Source organism: Anopheles marshallii, chromosome 2 (genome assembly GCF_943734725.1).
Source record: "Anopheles marshallii chromosome 2, idAnoMarsDA_429_01, whole genome shotgun sequence".
Classification (NCBI taxonomy): domain Eukaryota; kingdom Metazoa; phylum Arthropoda; class Insecta; order Diptera; family Culicidae; genus Anopheles; species Anopheles marshallii.
This window is the reverse complement of record NC_071326.1, coordinates 67,977,074-67,993,489: the sequence shown is the minus strand read 5'-3', so window position 1 is coordinate 67,993,489 and position 16,416 is coordinate 67,977,074. Positions and strand designations below refer to the sequence as shown.

The following is a 16,416-nucleotide window of genomic DNA, read 5'->3' as shown; positions in this document are numbered from 1 at the left end:
TTCGCATTAAACGGAAACAATCGATTTATTACACTTTGTTGATCAAACCGAGCATCTAGCACGGGCTGGATAGTCACACCGATTGCTCTTAGCGTCAAACTCCAGCCCCGGCGGGCAGCTCATCTCATATGCGATTCCGTTGAAGCACTTCTGGAACTTGACGCAACTGGTTGCGCTCGGGAAGTGCACAGGCTTGGCCGGATCGTCATCGCGCGGGCATCGTGTGTCAAAACGCGTAATGGGTTTTTCGTACTTAACCACGACTTCCTCATCATCGTCATCGTTAGCTCCATAGTACGTCTCCGGTCTACGGTTGTACAAAGGTTCGCTCACCGGTGGACGTATTTGAGGTTTTGGTTTTGGTTTTGGCATAACTGGAGCCTGCTGTGGTCTGTACTGGGTTTCCCAGGTCGTCGGTGGCACACGGTTCGGCTGGTACTTCGGCTCTTCCGGTACTTGCTCCATCGGACGGTTTGGACGCTGTTCAGGTCTGAGCGGTTGCGATGGTTTACGAATTTCCTGTTGCTGGGAAGTACGGTCTACGGGTTTAAGTGTCTCGACGATAGGTTCGGGACCATATGAACCCTGCAGGGATGGCATTAGATTGGCGGACATACTATTTCCCACACGCATTTCTGGCCCAACTTGTTGTACAGAAGCTTGAAGTCCTTCCGTCGGATTCTGCTGATACGGGTACCATGGTTCCTGCGACCGGTACGGATAGTAGCCCAAGTTACTCAGAGGAGCTTGGCCAAACTGATTCTCTGGTTGATTGGTTGGTTTCCGCACTTTGTTAGGTAGCTCTACTGGCTTAGATGGCTGTTGTACAGGTTGTTTATTAGCCGACATTTGCAACTGATACTCTGGGTCGATAAAAGATGGTAAAAATTGCTGCCCATAGTATGACCCTTGATACTCTGGCTCTACAAAAGACGGATTGTGCTGATACAATTCAGGACGCGGTGGGTAAGGATTGTAGCCTTGTTGTATCTCTTGAGGACGCGGTGGAGAAGAGTTTAGCTGCACATTTTCAGGATTTGATGGGAATGGTTCCACATTTGGCTGGTTGGGCATAAAGGTTCCTGGCTTGGGTTGGTTAGTCGGCATCAGGATTTCAGGTTCAGGTTTAGGTTGATATGGTTGGTACTTTTCTTGCGTTTGGAACTGCGATTGATAATTGTTTAGTTGAGGAGTTTCGGGCTTAGCTTCAGCGTCTGGTTTAGGTTGATACAAATCCGTCCAATATGGTTGGTACATTTCTTGCGTTTGGAACTGCGATTGATAATTGTTTAGTTGAGGAGTTTCGGGTTTAGCTTCAGCGTCTGGTTTAGGTTGATACAAATCCGTCCAATATGGTTGGTACTTTTCTTGCGTTTGGAACTGTGGTTGATAATTGTTTAGCTGTGTGTTTTCGGGCTTAACCTCAACTTCAGGTTTAGGTTGATCCAAATCCGTCCTGTATGGTTGGTACTTTTCTTGCGCTTGGACCTGTGATTGATAACTGTTTAGTGGAGGGGTTTCGGGCTTAGCTTCAGCGTCCGGTTTAGGTTGATAGGAATCCGTCCTATAGGGTTGGTAATTTTCTTGCGTTTGGAACTGTGTTTGATAATTGTTCGGCTGAACATTTTCGGGCTTAGGCTCCCAATTCCATCCTTGTTGAGCATATGCCTCGTAGCGATCGGGCTCAGGTTGTGCTTGGGGTACGGATGGTTCCAGCGAAACGAAAGGTTTTTGATACTCGACCTGCTGCTGCTGCTGCTGCTGCTGCTGTTGGTTCATCCAAGCAGGTTGTGCCTGTCCGTTGGTCATACTTTGTGCTTGATTTTTCGTTTGGTACTCATACGCCGTATCTGGCAGATTCCATCCGTCGTACCCTTGATTCGGCACGAAGTTCTCCAACGGAGGACGTTCTTCACGAACTAATTGAGCAGCATTCGGAGATTCCAGTGGCCACTGCTGATTTTCCATCCATTCCTGATTCGTTGGTCCGGAGCGTTGCGGATAGTATGGTTCCGGTACTATCCAGGGCTGTTCATTTCCAGCTTGAAATTGACCGAGACGTGATTCTTCGTTTCCGTACGATAGAGACTGCTGTCTGCCTTTATCTGCTACCCAAAGTGGACGCTCAAGGTACGTGGCTTCAAGGACGGTGACGAGATACAGTATCACCGCGAGGGTGATAGGTGTTGCTACGTTCATAGTGACACCTAAAAATCAAATTGCACACACAAGAAAAACGAAGGACAATTTTAAAACCTTTCACTCCACAACCGTCAGTGGTACATTCCTTTACCTTTCATGTTACGTAATGCGGTCGTTAGCACTGCAACTTTTGTTACATTCGAAGGGAAATCGTTTACATTTTATAACCTCGCCGAAGACCTCACATGACCCAACGATAGCAGTGTGGGCAGAACTTAGGTTATCTTATCACGGTGCGCACATCGCGGTTAGTGCGGTTATACGCAAATTTTGAAAATTTTCCCAGAATTGAACTCAAAAAACACCGGGTTTTAATGGATATTTCAGGTCATGGGTAATGCAAAATTTTTGTATACGATTGTTCGACACCGCATTGCGCTTATCGGCCGTATCGCGTGCAAAAGTAGCCCGAAATTAGATACTGGACACACTCTGCTACCGGAACTTGCGGAATAGCACGTTCAAGGTCCACATTTGCTCTTGATCGTATGCACGATAGTGTTAATGATTCTACCACTGAAGAGAGTCGAATGAGGCAGTCGATCGTCAGTTGTGTGTGTGTATGTTATATGGTTCTAGTATTATAAAAGAATTTGCTGAAAGTGTCGAACGGAGGGAAGAAAAATATTATGTGTGTTTTGTTACGTAAAGCTTTAATTTCTTCAGAACAATGTAAATTGTTATAGAAAATCATTCTACTCCTCGACATGTGGGCAATAAATGCCGATATTAATACTTTTTGTTTTAAATGAACTGTTTAAAAGTGTTACAATCTTAGGCGACTCAGCATCCAACAGCCCCACTGCAATAAACGAACAGATATGTCCAAAAGAACGGCTAAATATTATTACATCGACATGGGCTGATTTAATGCCACGAAAGTAATTTCGTGAGCATATTTCGTTGAATGTATAAAATAATCGAAATGAAGTAATCATAGGGTCGTACATAATGGCCCGCGATAAAGAACCGACGACAGGTGCGCGGTACAGCAAAATACATTCTAACTAATAAGGTTCGCCAACCAAGAGAAATGTAAAACACCCTGTCTAAAATCGTATAAATAGGCAAGAAGCTCACCTTACCCAACATCGTATTCCGCTAGTACCACCGCCAGTCAGTACACGGCAACTTCCTAGACGAATTTAAAATGAAAGGTAACGTGTCAGTATAACAGCTATACCAGTGTCACATAGTCGGAAGATTCTTACAATTCGTTCTTATACGTTCTATACTTCTCAGCCATCATCGCTTTGTGCATCATTGCTGGAGTTTCGGCCCAGTACGACTACAACAGCCGCTATGAAATTGGAGTTCCGCAAAACTACTACGCCAACCAGCAGTACAATGGTCAGTACACCAATGGTCAGTACAACAATGGTCAGTACAACTACGATCAGTACAACAATGGCCAGTACAACAATGGACAGACTGGACCGACTAAGGCAATCCCTGATTCTCGCTGCCCACGTACCGATGATCCGATGCGCCCGGTCCATCTGCCATATGTCGGCCACTGCAACAAGTTCCTGAAGTGTACCGGAGGCATGGGATTCGTCATGGACTGCCCGGCCGGACTGGACTTCAGTGCACGCATGAACCGTTGCGACTACCCAGCAGTTGCTCAGTGCCGCAACTAATTTACCCGGTACGATCAGAATGGAGGAGCCAGCCACTTTCGATCGAAGAAATGGAGAACACGACACAGAAAAACCTAAACGAACGATTTGAAATGCATCAAGGGCCATAGAGACCAACATTTGGTATTAGTAAATTTTTCAACAAATAAAACACCTTCATAATGCCAATCTTATTTTGTGCCTTTTATCACAGTGTCTGTAAAGACATTGTTTAATTATGTCATCATAAATTAGCTCGCTAACATAAAATATACTAATACTGTGCACAGGGTACTAGCTCGTCGCCACTAGCCAGAATCGAGATACACTTCGTGTCGTCAGGGCTCTCATCTACAGAAACATCTGCAATGTTCTATGAATTCTAGACAAGGGAAAGTTCACTAGGCGGAAGCCTGATTCTGGTCATCGAAACTGTTTAAGGGACCTTAAACTCCGTAAAACTGTAGAATGTCGAATGAAAAGCGGAAGGCTTCCACCTCCATCATTATCCTGGACAACTTATTCTCAATGTACTGGTTACATGGTATACAAATTAAGTAAGCGCCTGAATCAAAGCTTTATACATAAATACCACAATATATTGCTATCTAGATATTTTTTGGAGTAAAATATGTCTGCTCCTTGTCATACTTCTTGCCATGTGGCTTGGTTCTTCAACAAAATTGATTGATGAATTAAATTAGATGCAGATGGATTTCCATTTTGATCTAATATTTCTAGGCACCGACGGAGGGGATTGGTCCGGATGGGATTTTGGTCCGGTCCGTTTGTGTGCAGACCGGCGCCGCTATCATCATGCCACCGGGCCTGAGGCAACTACTCCACTTAAAAGACCTGTCGTGACGGTCGAAGCTGAAACCATACAACATTTTTAGCACTCCGGGGCTCACATACGCCTTTGGCACGTGGACGTTGGAACAGCAAGTTGCTCAAAATAATTTTTAGTCTTGTATGCGTGGAAAGACAGTGATAGAGAATAACTATCATACAGCGGCCTAGACTCGCCAGCGAAGCGCCAGAATAGGTGAGGCGTGAAGGAGAAATTTATTTGTGATGACCGTACTATTCTAGCAATTAAATATACATAACATTATGCACCTCATCATGCTAACGTGTAGTTTTAGGAATTTGATAAAAACTCATGCTCAACGCGTCTTCAAAACAGTAATTCCTTGAAATTTGGGACACGGAACTTGCAAACAACACGAGACAATAAGTTGACATCTGTAGTACAGTCGGTACGATTGTGCAACATCCGGAAGTTAGAAGGCATGGTAAGTCATACGTCCACAAACAGCAAACGGCAAAACGCAACAGGGAAGGCATACGTAATGGTTCGATTTCTTTTCTTTCTTGGAAATACCGATAACGTTCTTTAGAAGATACGATACTGTCGATAGCGGCGTAAAAGCGTGCGATGGTCACCGAAGCTGCTTCCAATTAGTGTGTGCAGCGTATCAATTAGGCAAATTACTTTCAAACTTCCGTATATAAGCATCGCACCAAACACGAACTAAGCATCATTTGGTTCCAAGCAAGTTCCAAAGTTAACTGGCCCAAGCGTATCTCCTTGAACATAACATCACCAACAATGAAGGGTAAGCAATGGCTGGCGTACGGCGACCAAACGCCCAGTAGCTAAAGACCGTTTACCTTTATTTTCCCACCAGTCTTCGTCGTTCTCGCTGCCATCGTTGCTGCCGTTGCCGCGGCCCCACAGTACCCCGAAATGTCGTACAACGCGTACAACATGCCAATGCCGCAGGAGCCCCGTTACGAGGCGTACAATGCTCAGCCACAGTACGAGTCCCAATACCAGTACCAGCCGCAGTATCAGTCGCAGTCGCAGAGCGAACAGCTGACCGCCGATGGTTACAAAATCGTCCCCGGTGTCGTTGATGCCCGCTGTCCCCGTGCTGACGACCCGATGAAGCCGGTCCATCTGGTGGTGAACGGAAACTGTGGCAAGTTCATGAAGTGCTTCGGTGGCCGTGCCTACGAGATGGACTGCCCGGCCGGTCTGGAGTTCGGTGCCAAGGTGAACCGTTGTGACTATCCTGCCCTTGCCCAGTGTTCCCGCTTCTAACTCGCAACGATTGCACGAACGATCGCTTAAATGTCCCGAGAGGTGTGATGCCGCAGAAGTTAAGGGCATTAAATGAATAAACTATCTGGTTTTTGCTCTGAAATCTCCTCTAAAAGCTGTTTTTTTTCTCTGATTCGTTACGAATTTCCTTAATTTCGCAGTTAAACCAACCATTTAACAACTTTTGACATCGTTTTAACATCCTTCTGCGCATCTTTCTCTCTGGACTTTGTCCAAAACTAACAAAACCGTATGGCGTTCAGGAGGACGACGATCAGAAATACTTTTAACCCCGTGTTTGTGTGAAAGGAACATCTACAATGACATACTCTACGAGAAAAACACACATGACACATGACCGTTGCATTAGTTTAAGACTTTCTTCTTATTGGGGTAACGTTCATCAAGGTCATACCTTTTTTTAGATTGTTGGAGAAGAGAATATTCGTAGACGCCCCACTTCCTTAGCCAAGGAAGCCTGCTCGAATCAGGAGATACCACACCCAGGGAGTTGCCCGATTCGCTGAAGCGAGTACTCAAGCCTCAGATCCTATGCCGGATGGTCCGTTAATACATTTACGTCAGCGATAGGCCTTCTTGGTACATTTATCCTTACAAAACTCCCACGGCGTCGCGCGATGATCATTGGTTAGATGTCAAGCGTCAAGCAACTCTCCTCGCGTTCGGCAAAGTATGATCCGCGTATAGACTAGAGATTGAAAGTGGTTAAACCTCACCGACTCAAAGTACGGGACTTGGCCGGGACTCGAAGGACGGAAATGTCCACATGGTGCACTCTTACAGCGCCGCATACCACGATGTCTGTGAACCGAAAACTGTCCATAAGGAGTTGGAGACTGTCGAAAGTCGGTTTGCTCGTGGAGTGCACAAACAGCGATAAATTCGCATAGACATTGATTTGTACAGTGCCCATCCGACATGTGACAAACGTCAGCGTTCAAAAGCCGGAATGGTGTATTTGCATCCATGTCCTTTGTGCTCCAAAAATCGTGTGTAGCTAACTGTGATGAGTTTAGGTAGTCAACGTCTGAAAATGGATCGATGGAATGGAATGGAACGATGGTGTATTGCAAGTCATCTCCATGTAGCAGACCCATATACATTCAGACGTGAGGCCATTCGTCACAAGTGTGTTAGCTTTGAGCCATTGATACCGATGACAGCGTTCAAGTTTCACAACCGAATTCCTCGCACTTTGTCTCATGAAAATCAAGGTCATTGCTGTATATGTGAGACTCCGGATAACTAGTCCATAAAGGGAACTCACTGGCTCGGAAGCTGGAAGTACGGCGCATTGGCACACAGACGAGCACGCGCTTATTTCCAATGTTGCATTGGTCTTTCGTGACTGACGAGGTGGTGCAAAGTCACATCCGCTCAAGAACAACAAGACACAGGAATTCTAACGTTCTACTCGCTGCGGGAACCATATGATATGGCCTAGTTTAAAGGTCCTGTTCGATGAACCTTTATTTCAGACCCAAACAAAATCTAGACATATGACGTATGTCATTAGACGAACTTACCCCGAACTGTGTGGAACACAACGGCTTTTAGGTTTAACCGTGAGCCGGGTGTTAGAATCAACAGCTACCAACATCTCGCAACCCCATCTGCAGAAACAACGGATTTTAGGGTTGACCATCCCTAACACTGGAACCAAATTTCCAACACCTCGCGGTCCACAGCCTTCCCCATTAGTTAAGGCACACTGAGAGAGTGAGGTCCAGTATGTCCATATCCAGCAGCACCACGAGGAGACTTGGGTTAGGATTTCACGGTGAGAACTCGTGTTAGGAATCAGATCGTACAAGCAAATCACCGAGAGACGGTTTGGCATTCCCTCCCCTAACCCGTCCCCCCCCTTCCCCCGCCCCTTAACCCCCTTTTGCAGCTGCAATCAGCTATTCTGATTGTCCGACTCCATAGAGAACATCATCAGGTAAATATAAAAAATATAACATACATATTCATGGCCAATCGGACCTAGAATCCCGAAGTTAAGTGAATGTCCGAAACCACCAAAGATTTTCTAACTTGCACGTAGCACGATCGTTTTATTTACTTGCTGTGAATTAAGCTCACAGATGGCTGCACCGGGCTAGTGCAGGGTAGTCGCAACGATTGTTCTTCGCATCGAACTCCAGACCGGCCGGGCAGTCCATCTCGTAGGCACGACCTCCGAAACACTTCATGAATTTGCTGCAGTTGCCCGTGCGCGTCAGATGGATCGGTTTCATCGGATCATCCGTGCGGGGGCACCGAGCATCAACGACACTGACGGCCGGTTTGTACTGTGGGGCCGGGTCTTCAATGCGCTGTTCCTGGAGATCGTTCCAGGTGGGACGATTTAGTACGAGCTGCTCCAGCGGCATTTCGAAACCGTAGTTTGCCTGCTGCACTTGTACCCGGCCATCCACCGAGCAACGGACGAGGTAGTCGTAGTCACAGCTGCGTTGCTCCGTATCGTACTCCAATCCCTCCGGACAGCGCATTTCGTACGCCCTACCGGACGAACACACCAGAAAACGGTTGCAATCTGTCGGGTGCGTCAGATGTACCGTCTTAGCTGGATCGTCGATCCGGGGACAGCGAGGATCTCGGATTGCCCGCACATTAGCTTCCGGCCCTGCCACCATCAACAGAGTGACCACAATAGTCACAGCAATGCCTGGAAAAGATTTCTGCTTGTCCATCACAATTACTTTGAAATGGGGTTAAAATTAAACAACACTTTACCTTGCATTTTATTTATTTTTCGTTTACACTTCACAGAGTTTGTTTAACCACCATAAAACTGGTCGGTAATGCATCAAGTAAACAAGCAACAAGACGTCTTATATAGCGACAGTTTGCTCGTGTTGTTCTACTTTGTCGCAAAAGTTCTACCTCCCCGCCCCATTCTGAACGCCATTAGCACACATGAAACGTGCCGTAAGCGGGCATGGAGTTTAAGTTGTGGTATCAATTAGCAGTACATTTTCTCAATATGTCAAACCATTGATTGAGCTAGCTACCGTATACCCTATTTCTGGTTCCGACCTACTAACCAAGCTTTTATCTACTAGCGTGAGAGCTTTGAGGAAGATACATTATCTTATCTGGTTCACCAAGGCGATCGCAATATCATCAACTCGAAGTACAAGAGAATTGAATTTGCACAAATAAACAGGCTCTACTCGTGCCGGTACTATCAGCGCTTGCAATGCACTGCTAGCACACGCGTGTGCGAATGTAAGATTAGCATTCGATTGGGAATTATTGCGCGAGTTAAACAAAAAAAACGTTAGATTTTTAGTTCGATATCCGTAATAAATGTATCATATCAGCCGTGCCAGCCGAAGATTAGATAATTTTCGTCCAGCGTCTTCCATGTCACCAAGGCTCATTTTTACATTCAACAGTCCTGTTCCGCGTGTCGTTTGGTTAAGGTTTTCCGAACCGATAGAGAAAGGTAGCATGATTGCTAGGCTGAAAATCACGTGTTTGGTGCTTGTTTGTTTGGCCAACAGCTCCACCTGCCAAACGACGGTGTGTACTGGAAACGAAGTACCCGGTGCCGCTTTTCCCCACGAGTATGACTGCACGCTGTACTACATCTGTGCGGATGGATTCCAGTATCAGCTGTCCTGTTTCGGCGGGCAGCACTTTTCCCCGATATCGTTGCGCTGCGAGTCACCCGAAACGGCTTTGTGTGATCCGATGTTTTCATCGACAGTTTCGACACCGAGTCTTACCAGTCCAACATTGCCAACCACACCGACTCCAACGTTTCCAACTACCTCGGACACCACGCCAACAATGGAATCCTCAGATACGCCAACTGCAACGTTTCCAACTACCACGGACACCACGCCAACAATGGAATCCTCAGATACTACCTCTACTGACACAACGGATGGGACTGCACCACCACCAACGGCACCAACTGCGCCACCACCAACGGCACCAACTGCGCCACCAAACACAACAACTCCAGATGAGTCCACCACAACGGATTCCAGCAGCACCGAGGAAACAGATATGCCGGATGAGACAGAAGAAGCAGACGAAACTGATGCGCCTACATTCAACGAGATGTTTGATCCTGAAGATTTCCTAATTCCTTTGTAACGCGCTGCCTATGTCTGTGAACGAACTCTCTGAGTAGAAATCAGTCAAATACATCCTGCAATCTACAAATTGGCATACTACACACCGAATTGTACTCGAATCTACCAAGCTTCTGTTGTAAATGCATACCTATATGATAACGTTTCCTCTAGAAGGACTTTGTTTGGAGCATGAAACGAAAGCGCCTTCGAGTTATGCTATGTAATGCTTGGCGAAACGTCATATCATCTTGATCTATTTGACGGTTTTACATCACTGGTCCTGACGGTATGCAATACCCTGCTCAACAACACGTCTAAATTATTGAATACTTAGACCGCATAGTTTATTTGTAGTTTTATCTTCTCACTCACGACCGACCGTCGGCTTATTACCACGCAGCAGAGTTGTTATACCACCTGAGTATTTGTTATACACTACAAAAAGTGTGTCCGACCTTGTTGCTCACGTTACCATTGTATTTGTACAGAGTCTTAATGGTGAAAACTTTCTTATTGAATAACAAAAATGGTGAGAGCTCTTGAATGACTTCATCTTGAATGCCAACACCAAGCACGGCTACACGCTATATATTTTAACATCCGCTCTGTTTGATGCGAATTCAATGGGGTTTTCCCTACACCAGTGCTCCCGGAAATATTGATAGATTTGTGCTTAGGAACAGATATTTTTGAATAGTGGACCACTTACCACACTAATTGTATAGCCCCTCAAACCCATATCTATGGCCAATAAATTTCTACTGTACCAAAGTACAGCAGAATGCCACGGCTTTTATCTGCAGACGTTTGCCTTTAATCGAAAGGTTCGTTTTAGTGTTGGAAAATATTCTCCAACAATATATATCTTATCTTGGAAGGATTGGATTACGCAGACGAAAGCAGTATCACCTACCAGCAGTAGCTGCCTATAAAAGATGAAATGTGATTGCCACGGTTTCCAGTTTTACTGTTCGTGGTGGTTGCGAATTGCCCACCGGAAGATCTCCTCCTCGCGTGAAAAGTTATATCAGAAAACTGTCCGAAATGTGGCAGTGTGCCATCGTGACGCTGTTCGCGCTTAGTTTGCACGGTTACGCAAACGCACAGATTGCGGACTCCCGGTGCCCACTGGTGGACAATCCCCCGTTTCATTTACCGCACGAAACAGACTGTACGCTGTTTTACACCTGCGCTTATGGCATGAAATATTTGAAGAATTGCCCACCAAACCAACACTTCGGCTTTGCTATACAACGGTGCGATCATCCCTACTTTGCCGAATGTAACCTCGGAGGTGGATTACCGACTACTACCCCACCCCCAACGCTGCCCACCACCGCCCCAACGCTGCCCACCACCGCCCCAACGCTCCCCACCACCGCTCCAACGCTCCCCACCACCGCTCCAACGCTCCCCACCACCGCTCCCACGCTCCCCACCGCAGCCCCTACCGTGCCTACGGTAGCTCCAACAGTAGCACCAACCCCTGCCCCTACGGTAGCACCTACCCCAGCACCAACCATTCCAACGGCACCTACGCCAGGAGTTACTACTGTAACCACCCCACCTACTACTGTCGGACCTGAGGTACCAACGGCACCAACAATTACATCGGCACCAACGGCTGCACCAACGGCTGCACCAACGCTGCCGACGACTGCTCCAACAATTCCAACGGCTCCAACGCCAGGTCCAACGATCCCAACGGCTCCAACGCCAGGTCCAACCACCAGTGATACTGCGCCTACACTTCCTACTGCTCCTACAGCTCCCACAGCTGCACCTCCCACTGCTCCCACTGCTCCCCCGGCTGTCTTGTAATAAGAGAATTTCAAATGACCAACGTAGAACCAACAGCTCACACTGTGAATGGATTAAACTAAGCCCACCTAATCAGCTGCCATAAAGCAATAAATAATATTTATAACCTCCGCCAAATCCTTAACGCCTAACATACGCTTAGTGGCCAGTTTATCTGTGGATGCGCGACAATACTGGATAATCGGAGCACCGAATACCGATACATTGCTTATCGCTTATCATGCGCAGAAGGCTTAGTGCGATGGCCCCACGACGTACGCAATAAAGCCGAACGGTAACTCAGCAAATACGCCATACAACCTGTTTTTGATATTACTTCTTTACTCTGCTTGAATGAAAGTAAACTAGGCTTCACAACACGCATGGCATGAGTTAAACATTCCACTAGATAAAGGCATAAACCAAATAAACTCGCTGCATCACAATTGAACGACCAAGGTGTATTTTCACGTGTAACACAGGTTTGCAATAAATGAAGGAGCTCACCCAAAAATACACACCTAAGGGAACATGAAGCGACCAATTCCAAACATTTTGTATCTGTGATTCAATCAAGGTTGCCGATAAACGTTACTCGAAACACTCTCGAAAGTGTCTAGACAGCAGTGCCACCATAGCCATCGTGCGGTCGCTTTCATCTTGCGGGAAATGTCGGAAGTTTTCGAACGTATCGGGGATCGGCCTTTGAGCGTTATATGGGCATTGTGATTATGGTCGGTTTATTATGTTTTCGTTCCACACATGGGAACAACCCCATGCCCGGACAAACCAGTAAACAGTAATACGCCCAATCGAACGGATGTATTGTAAGGTTGGGCAGCTCAAAGATTCGCCTGCTGCAACTACTTTCAACGCGCGCCTACATTCAGCGAAAGCGATATCAGTCACAGACTGGAACACAATGGCAAAGAGTCAACTGCTTCTCATCGCGGCGTTGCTGTTGGTCCTGTTCGGCATCAGCCGCGGTCAAGAGACAACAACGCTAATACCCGGTGATGCACCATTCGTGGAGGTACTGTACAGGCGTATCCTGCGTCTGCGATGTCCGAATGATCAGCGTTGGTACAATACATTGAAGATGTGCATCTACATCCCAACAGCACCTACGGCTGCACCAACAGGATTTCTGTAGTAAAGCCCACGGTGAAGCTAATAATGCTTGCAATAAAACAGCGGAACTCTTACGCTGCTTTGTGGTAGTACTTGACACTCGGTGGATCCACCGAGCTGCTTTGTTTTTTTTGTTCTCGTTTGCGAAAGAAACCCAGCGTTGGTTGTGAGTGATTCAACACACGGTGGTGCCAGCTCCAAAACGCGGTGTGCTGATGCAACGAACGACTGGGTCGATGTTCCTTTTTCTTATTGCCAGTGGTCACCCGGACGACGGTAGTCGCCATTTGATTACAATTGTTTACTATAGAACATTGGGCTGATCTTATCGAGTTTTCTGCACGGTGTAATTATTAGGTTGGGATCGAAAGATAACGTACCGCGCATACTATCTTCTACTATCTTGCCGGGCCAAACGGTATTCGAAAATCCTGCCGAAACGTACGTCATCTGGATGGTTTTTTTTTAACATTCACCGTTTGGTTTGTAAACACAGGCCGTCAGAAATCAGTGGAACAACATACACATACATCGTTGCTCACGAAACCACGCGTAAGCAGTCCGCTGCCCGTTGGACGTTAAAGTGTTCGTAGTAGTCCTTGTGTGCATGCAAACTATCAACACCGAGTCCGATTGCTGGTGTGCGAATCCATGTTCCATTACCTAATGGTGGGGCAGCAGATGCCAGCAAACCAATCAGCGGAAGTGAATACTTACGTTTGTGCTTCCTGTACATGGAACCAACACGAGATGATGTCGCATTGAATCTTGCTCGTCAACTTGTCATCTGTCAGAATGCGCATGTTTCGGACTACCGGTGTGCAGCCTACAAAAGCCGGCCCCCGATATCGGGACGCCACTAGTACTGACCAGACCGTTCGGTCAAGCACGGCAAAAGGGATACCGCGTCCGTGCACCACAGCCTCGAGATGGTCTGTCCACGATGGGTTGCGTGTGCGACGAGTCTAGCCGTGGTAGCTTCACTGCTGCATTGTAGCGTCGCTGTCGATCCGTGTGCCGAGCGCGGCACCGTACCTCATCCGACTGACTGCCGCAAGTACCTGGAATGTGTGGATGACAGGTTCATACTGCTGACATGCGACGACCAATATTACAACGCTACCACCGGCACATGCACGAGTGAAGCGCCGGGAAGGTGCCATCAGCGCAAAACGGAAAGTATTACCATCGACGGTGAGTCGTACTTCGGACGTGCCGTGGTGGATCCGTGCACGACGCTAAGACCGGGTTTCAAACTGCCCCATCCGGAAAACTGCGGGCTCTTCTACCAATGTACACAGTCCGGGGCCGCACTGTTCGCTTGTCCGTCCAACCTGCTGTTCCACGCCACGATGAAAGTTTGCGTGTGGCCACAGCAAGTGGAATGTCACCCGGGAGCCGCTCAACCACCGACGACAACAACGGTGCAGACCGGCACGGACGACAGCATCAATATTCCGGATGAAATCTGTGAGCCTGGGTGCTTCCTTGATCTGCGGTGCCCGGTAGACTGTGATCCGATCGTCCCGCCGAAGGTTTTCCCCCACCCGAGCCGATGCGATGCGTACTTTACCTGCAACTCGCACGGCTATTCGTGTGCCACCGAGTGTCCGATCGGAACGTGGTTCAGCAGCTTTTTCCAACGCTGCGTCATACCGGAGCTGGCGGAATGCACACCGGTCGTACCACCCATCTGTAAAATACCAGACTGTGTGCCCCACCCGGACTGTCCGGTTCCTGATACGGATCCGCCGACGAAACTGCCCCATCCGGATCGCAGTGATTGGTTTTACATTTGTCGGGATGGATCTGCCTGTCAAATGGCTTGTCCGCCTGGGCTAGATTGGGATTTTATCACAAGGGAGTGCGAAATTCCCTCGGATCCGGAAACTCCAGAACCACCGATCACTACAGAAGAACCAGTCACTACGACCACTACGGAAGAACCGATTACTACGACCACTACGGAGGAACCAATTACTACGACCACTACAGAAGAACCGATTACTACTACCACTACAGAAGAACCGATTACAACGACCACTACAGAAGAACCGATTACAACGACCACTACAGAAGAACCAATAACTACGACAACTACCGAAATCATTACCACACCGGGGGTGGATTGCCCAACATGTCCGCCCTCGAACTGCTTCCCGGACAACCGGTGCCCAAAGTGCGAAAAGTGCGTTCCTACCTACTTCCCGCATGAAGACTGCGACAAGTTCTACAAGTGCAGCTTTGGGCTGATCTGTGAAATGAAATGTCCGCCCGGTCTGCACTTCAACACACGCGAGAACGTATGCGACTGGCCGGCACAGGCAGGATGCGAATATCCACCAATCATCGAAGACCCGCCAGAGAATGTGGCCTGCCATCCGAACCCGCAATGCCCGCCCGGCAACGGTGTGGAGGTGTTCCTGCCGCATCCGGACAGCTGCACACAGTTCTACAAATGCAGCTGGGGTAACGCGTGCCTGAAGGAGTGCCCGGATGGGTTGCACTGGAGCACGACGAAGATGCGCTGCGAGTGGCCGTTCCTTGCCGGCTGCGATCCCGACATACCACCGAACGATCCAAACTGTCCGACGTGCCCGTGCATTCCCTGCCGATCGAACCGTAACGCCTGTCATCCGTCGCAGCGCTGCCCGCCGGCTGGTATGCGGTCTGTGTCGATCAGCTTCAGCCACGAGCTGTACTGTAACCGATTCTACGAGTGTCTTTCCGGGCAGGCCTGTATCCTCGAGTGCCCATATGGTCTCGAGTACAGCGGCGGTGTGGGGCGATGCGATGAGCCTAGCAAAGCCCAATGCAGCCGTTGGTGGAAGTAAATTAACCGTGCGTAGAACGCACTAACAGCGAACATCAAGCAATATGGCTCATACTGTATTAAGCGTTTTATAGTTATTCGATATCAACCGTAACAGCTAAATAAAAGCGACTGCTTTCCTAACTTTATGCAACTTACACCTAGAATGTTGTGTTTACTAGCGTAGAAAAAAAAACATGAAAAGTTATTAGGTGAAGGCTTTCGGCTTAGCTGTACAAGTAAACTTAGTTTCAACTGATTCGACAAAGTGTCTGAAATAAAATCGACGAAAGGTCATTGTGAATATGGCTGTCGTGACCCCTAAATATATGCAATTAGAAGTTATTCCTATCAATTGATTAAACTCGTACATCATTCAATGGTCGTTAGACGTGTAGTTGTTCTCTTTCTCTTTTTCTTTCTCTCTCTCTCTCTCTCCCACTCTTTCTCTCTATCTCTTCTTGACGTAATGACCTTCTAGGTCATGCCTGCCATTTCTGGCTTACTGGACTTAATGTTAGCACGTAGCTGGATAGTCAATCATTTCTATGAGGGATTGGTCCGGATGAGATTTAGTCCCGGTCCTGTCGTGTGATGACCGGCGCCGGTACCATTATACTACTGGCCGTC

At 47.6% G+C, this 16,416-nt stretch overlaps 6 protein-coding genes across 6 annotated transcripts; 4 read left to right on the top strand and 2 right to left on the bottom strand.

Moving 5' to 3' along the window:
- Positions 1 to 42: 42 nt before the first annotated feature.
- Positions 43 to 2,199, bottom strand: LOC128718452 (adhesive plaque matrix protein-like). The gene has a single exon (XM_053812076.1). It carries the CDS (start codon positions 2,197 to 2,199, stop codon positions 43 to 45), a length of 2,157 nt encoding a protein of 718 aa, XP_053668051.1.
- A 954-nt stretch (positions 2,200 to 3,153) lies between these two features.
- On the top strand, positions 3,154 to 3,842 carry LOC128718451 (peritrophin-1-like). The gene is made up of 2 exons (XM_053812074.1): positions 3,154 to 3,181; positions 3,445 to 3,842. Exons 1-2 carry the CDS (start codon positions 3,154 to 3,156, stop codon positions 3,840 to 3,842), a joined length of 426 nt encoding a protein of 141 aa, XP_053668049.1.
- A 1,591-nt stretch (positions 3,843 to 5,433) lies between these two features.
- On the top strand, positions 5,434 to 5,928 carry LOC128718450 (peritrophin-1-like). The gene is made up of 2 exons (XM_053812073.1): positions 5,434 to 5,440; positions 5,513 to 5,928. The coding sequence occupies exons 1-2, from the start codon at positions 5,434 to 5,436 to the stop codon at positions 5,926 to 5,928; spliced, it is 423 nt and encodes a 140-aa protein (XP_053668048.1).
- A 2,102-nt stretch (positions 5,929 to 8,030) lies between these two features.
- Positions 8,031 to 8,645, bottom strand: LOC128718449 (peritrophin-1-like). Its single transcript, XM_053812072.1, has one exon. It carries the CDS (start codon positions 8,643 to 8,645, stop codon positions 8,031 to 8,033), a length of 615 nt encoding a protein of 204 aa, XP_053668047.1.
- A 763-nt stretch (positions 8,646 to 9,408) lies between these two features.
- Positions 9,409 to 10,062, top strand: LOC128718447 (integumentary mucin C.1-like). Its single transcript, XM_053812071.1, has one exon. The coding sequence runs from the start codon at positions 9,409 to 9,411 to the stop codon at positions 10,060 to 10,062; it is 654 nt and encodes a 217-aa protein (XP_053668046.1).
- A 1,025-nt stretch (positions 10,063 to 11,087) lies between these two features.
- Positions 11,088 to 15,808, top strand: LOC128718446 (mucin-2-like). Its single transcript, XM_053812070.1, has 2 exons — positions 11,088 to 11,860; positions 14,056 to 15,808. The coding sequence occupies exons 1-2, from the start codon at positions 11,088 to 11,090 to the stop codon at positions 15,806 to 15,808; spliced, it is 2,526 nt and encodes an 841-aa protein (XP_053668045.1).
- Positions 15,809 to 16,416: the final 608 nt, after the last annotated feature.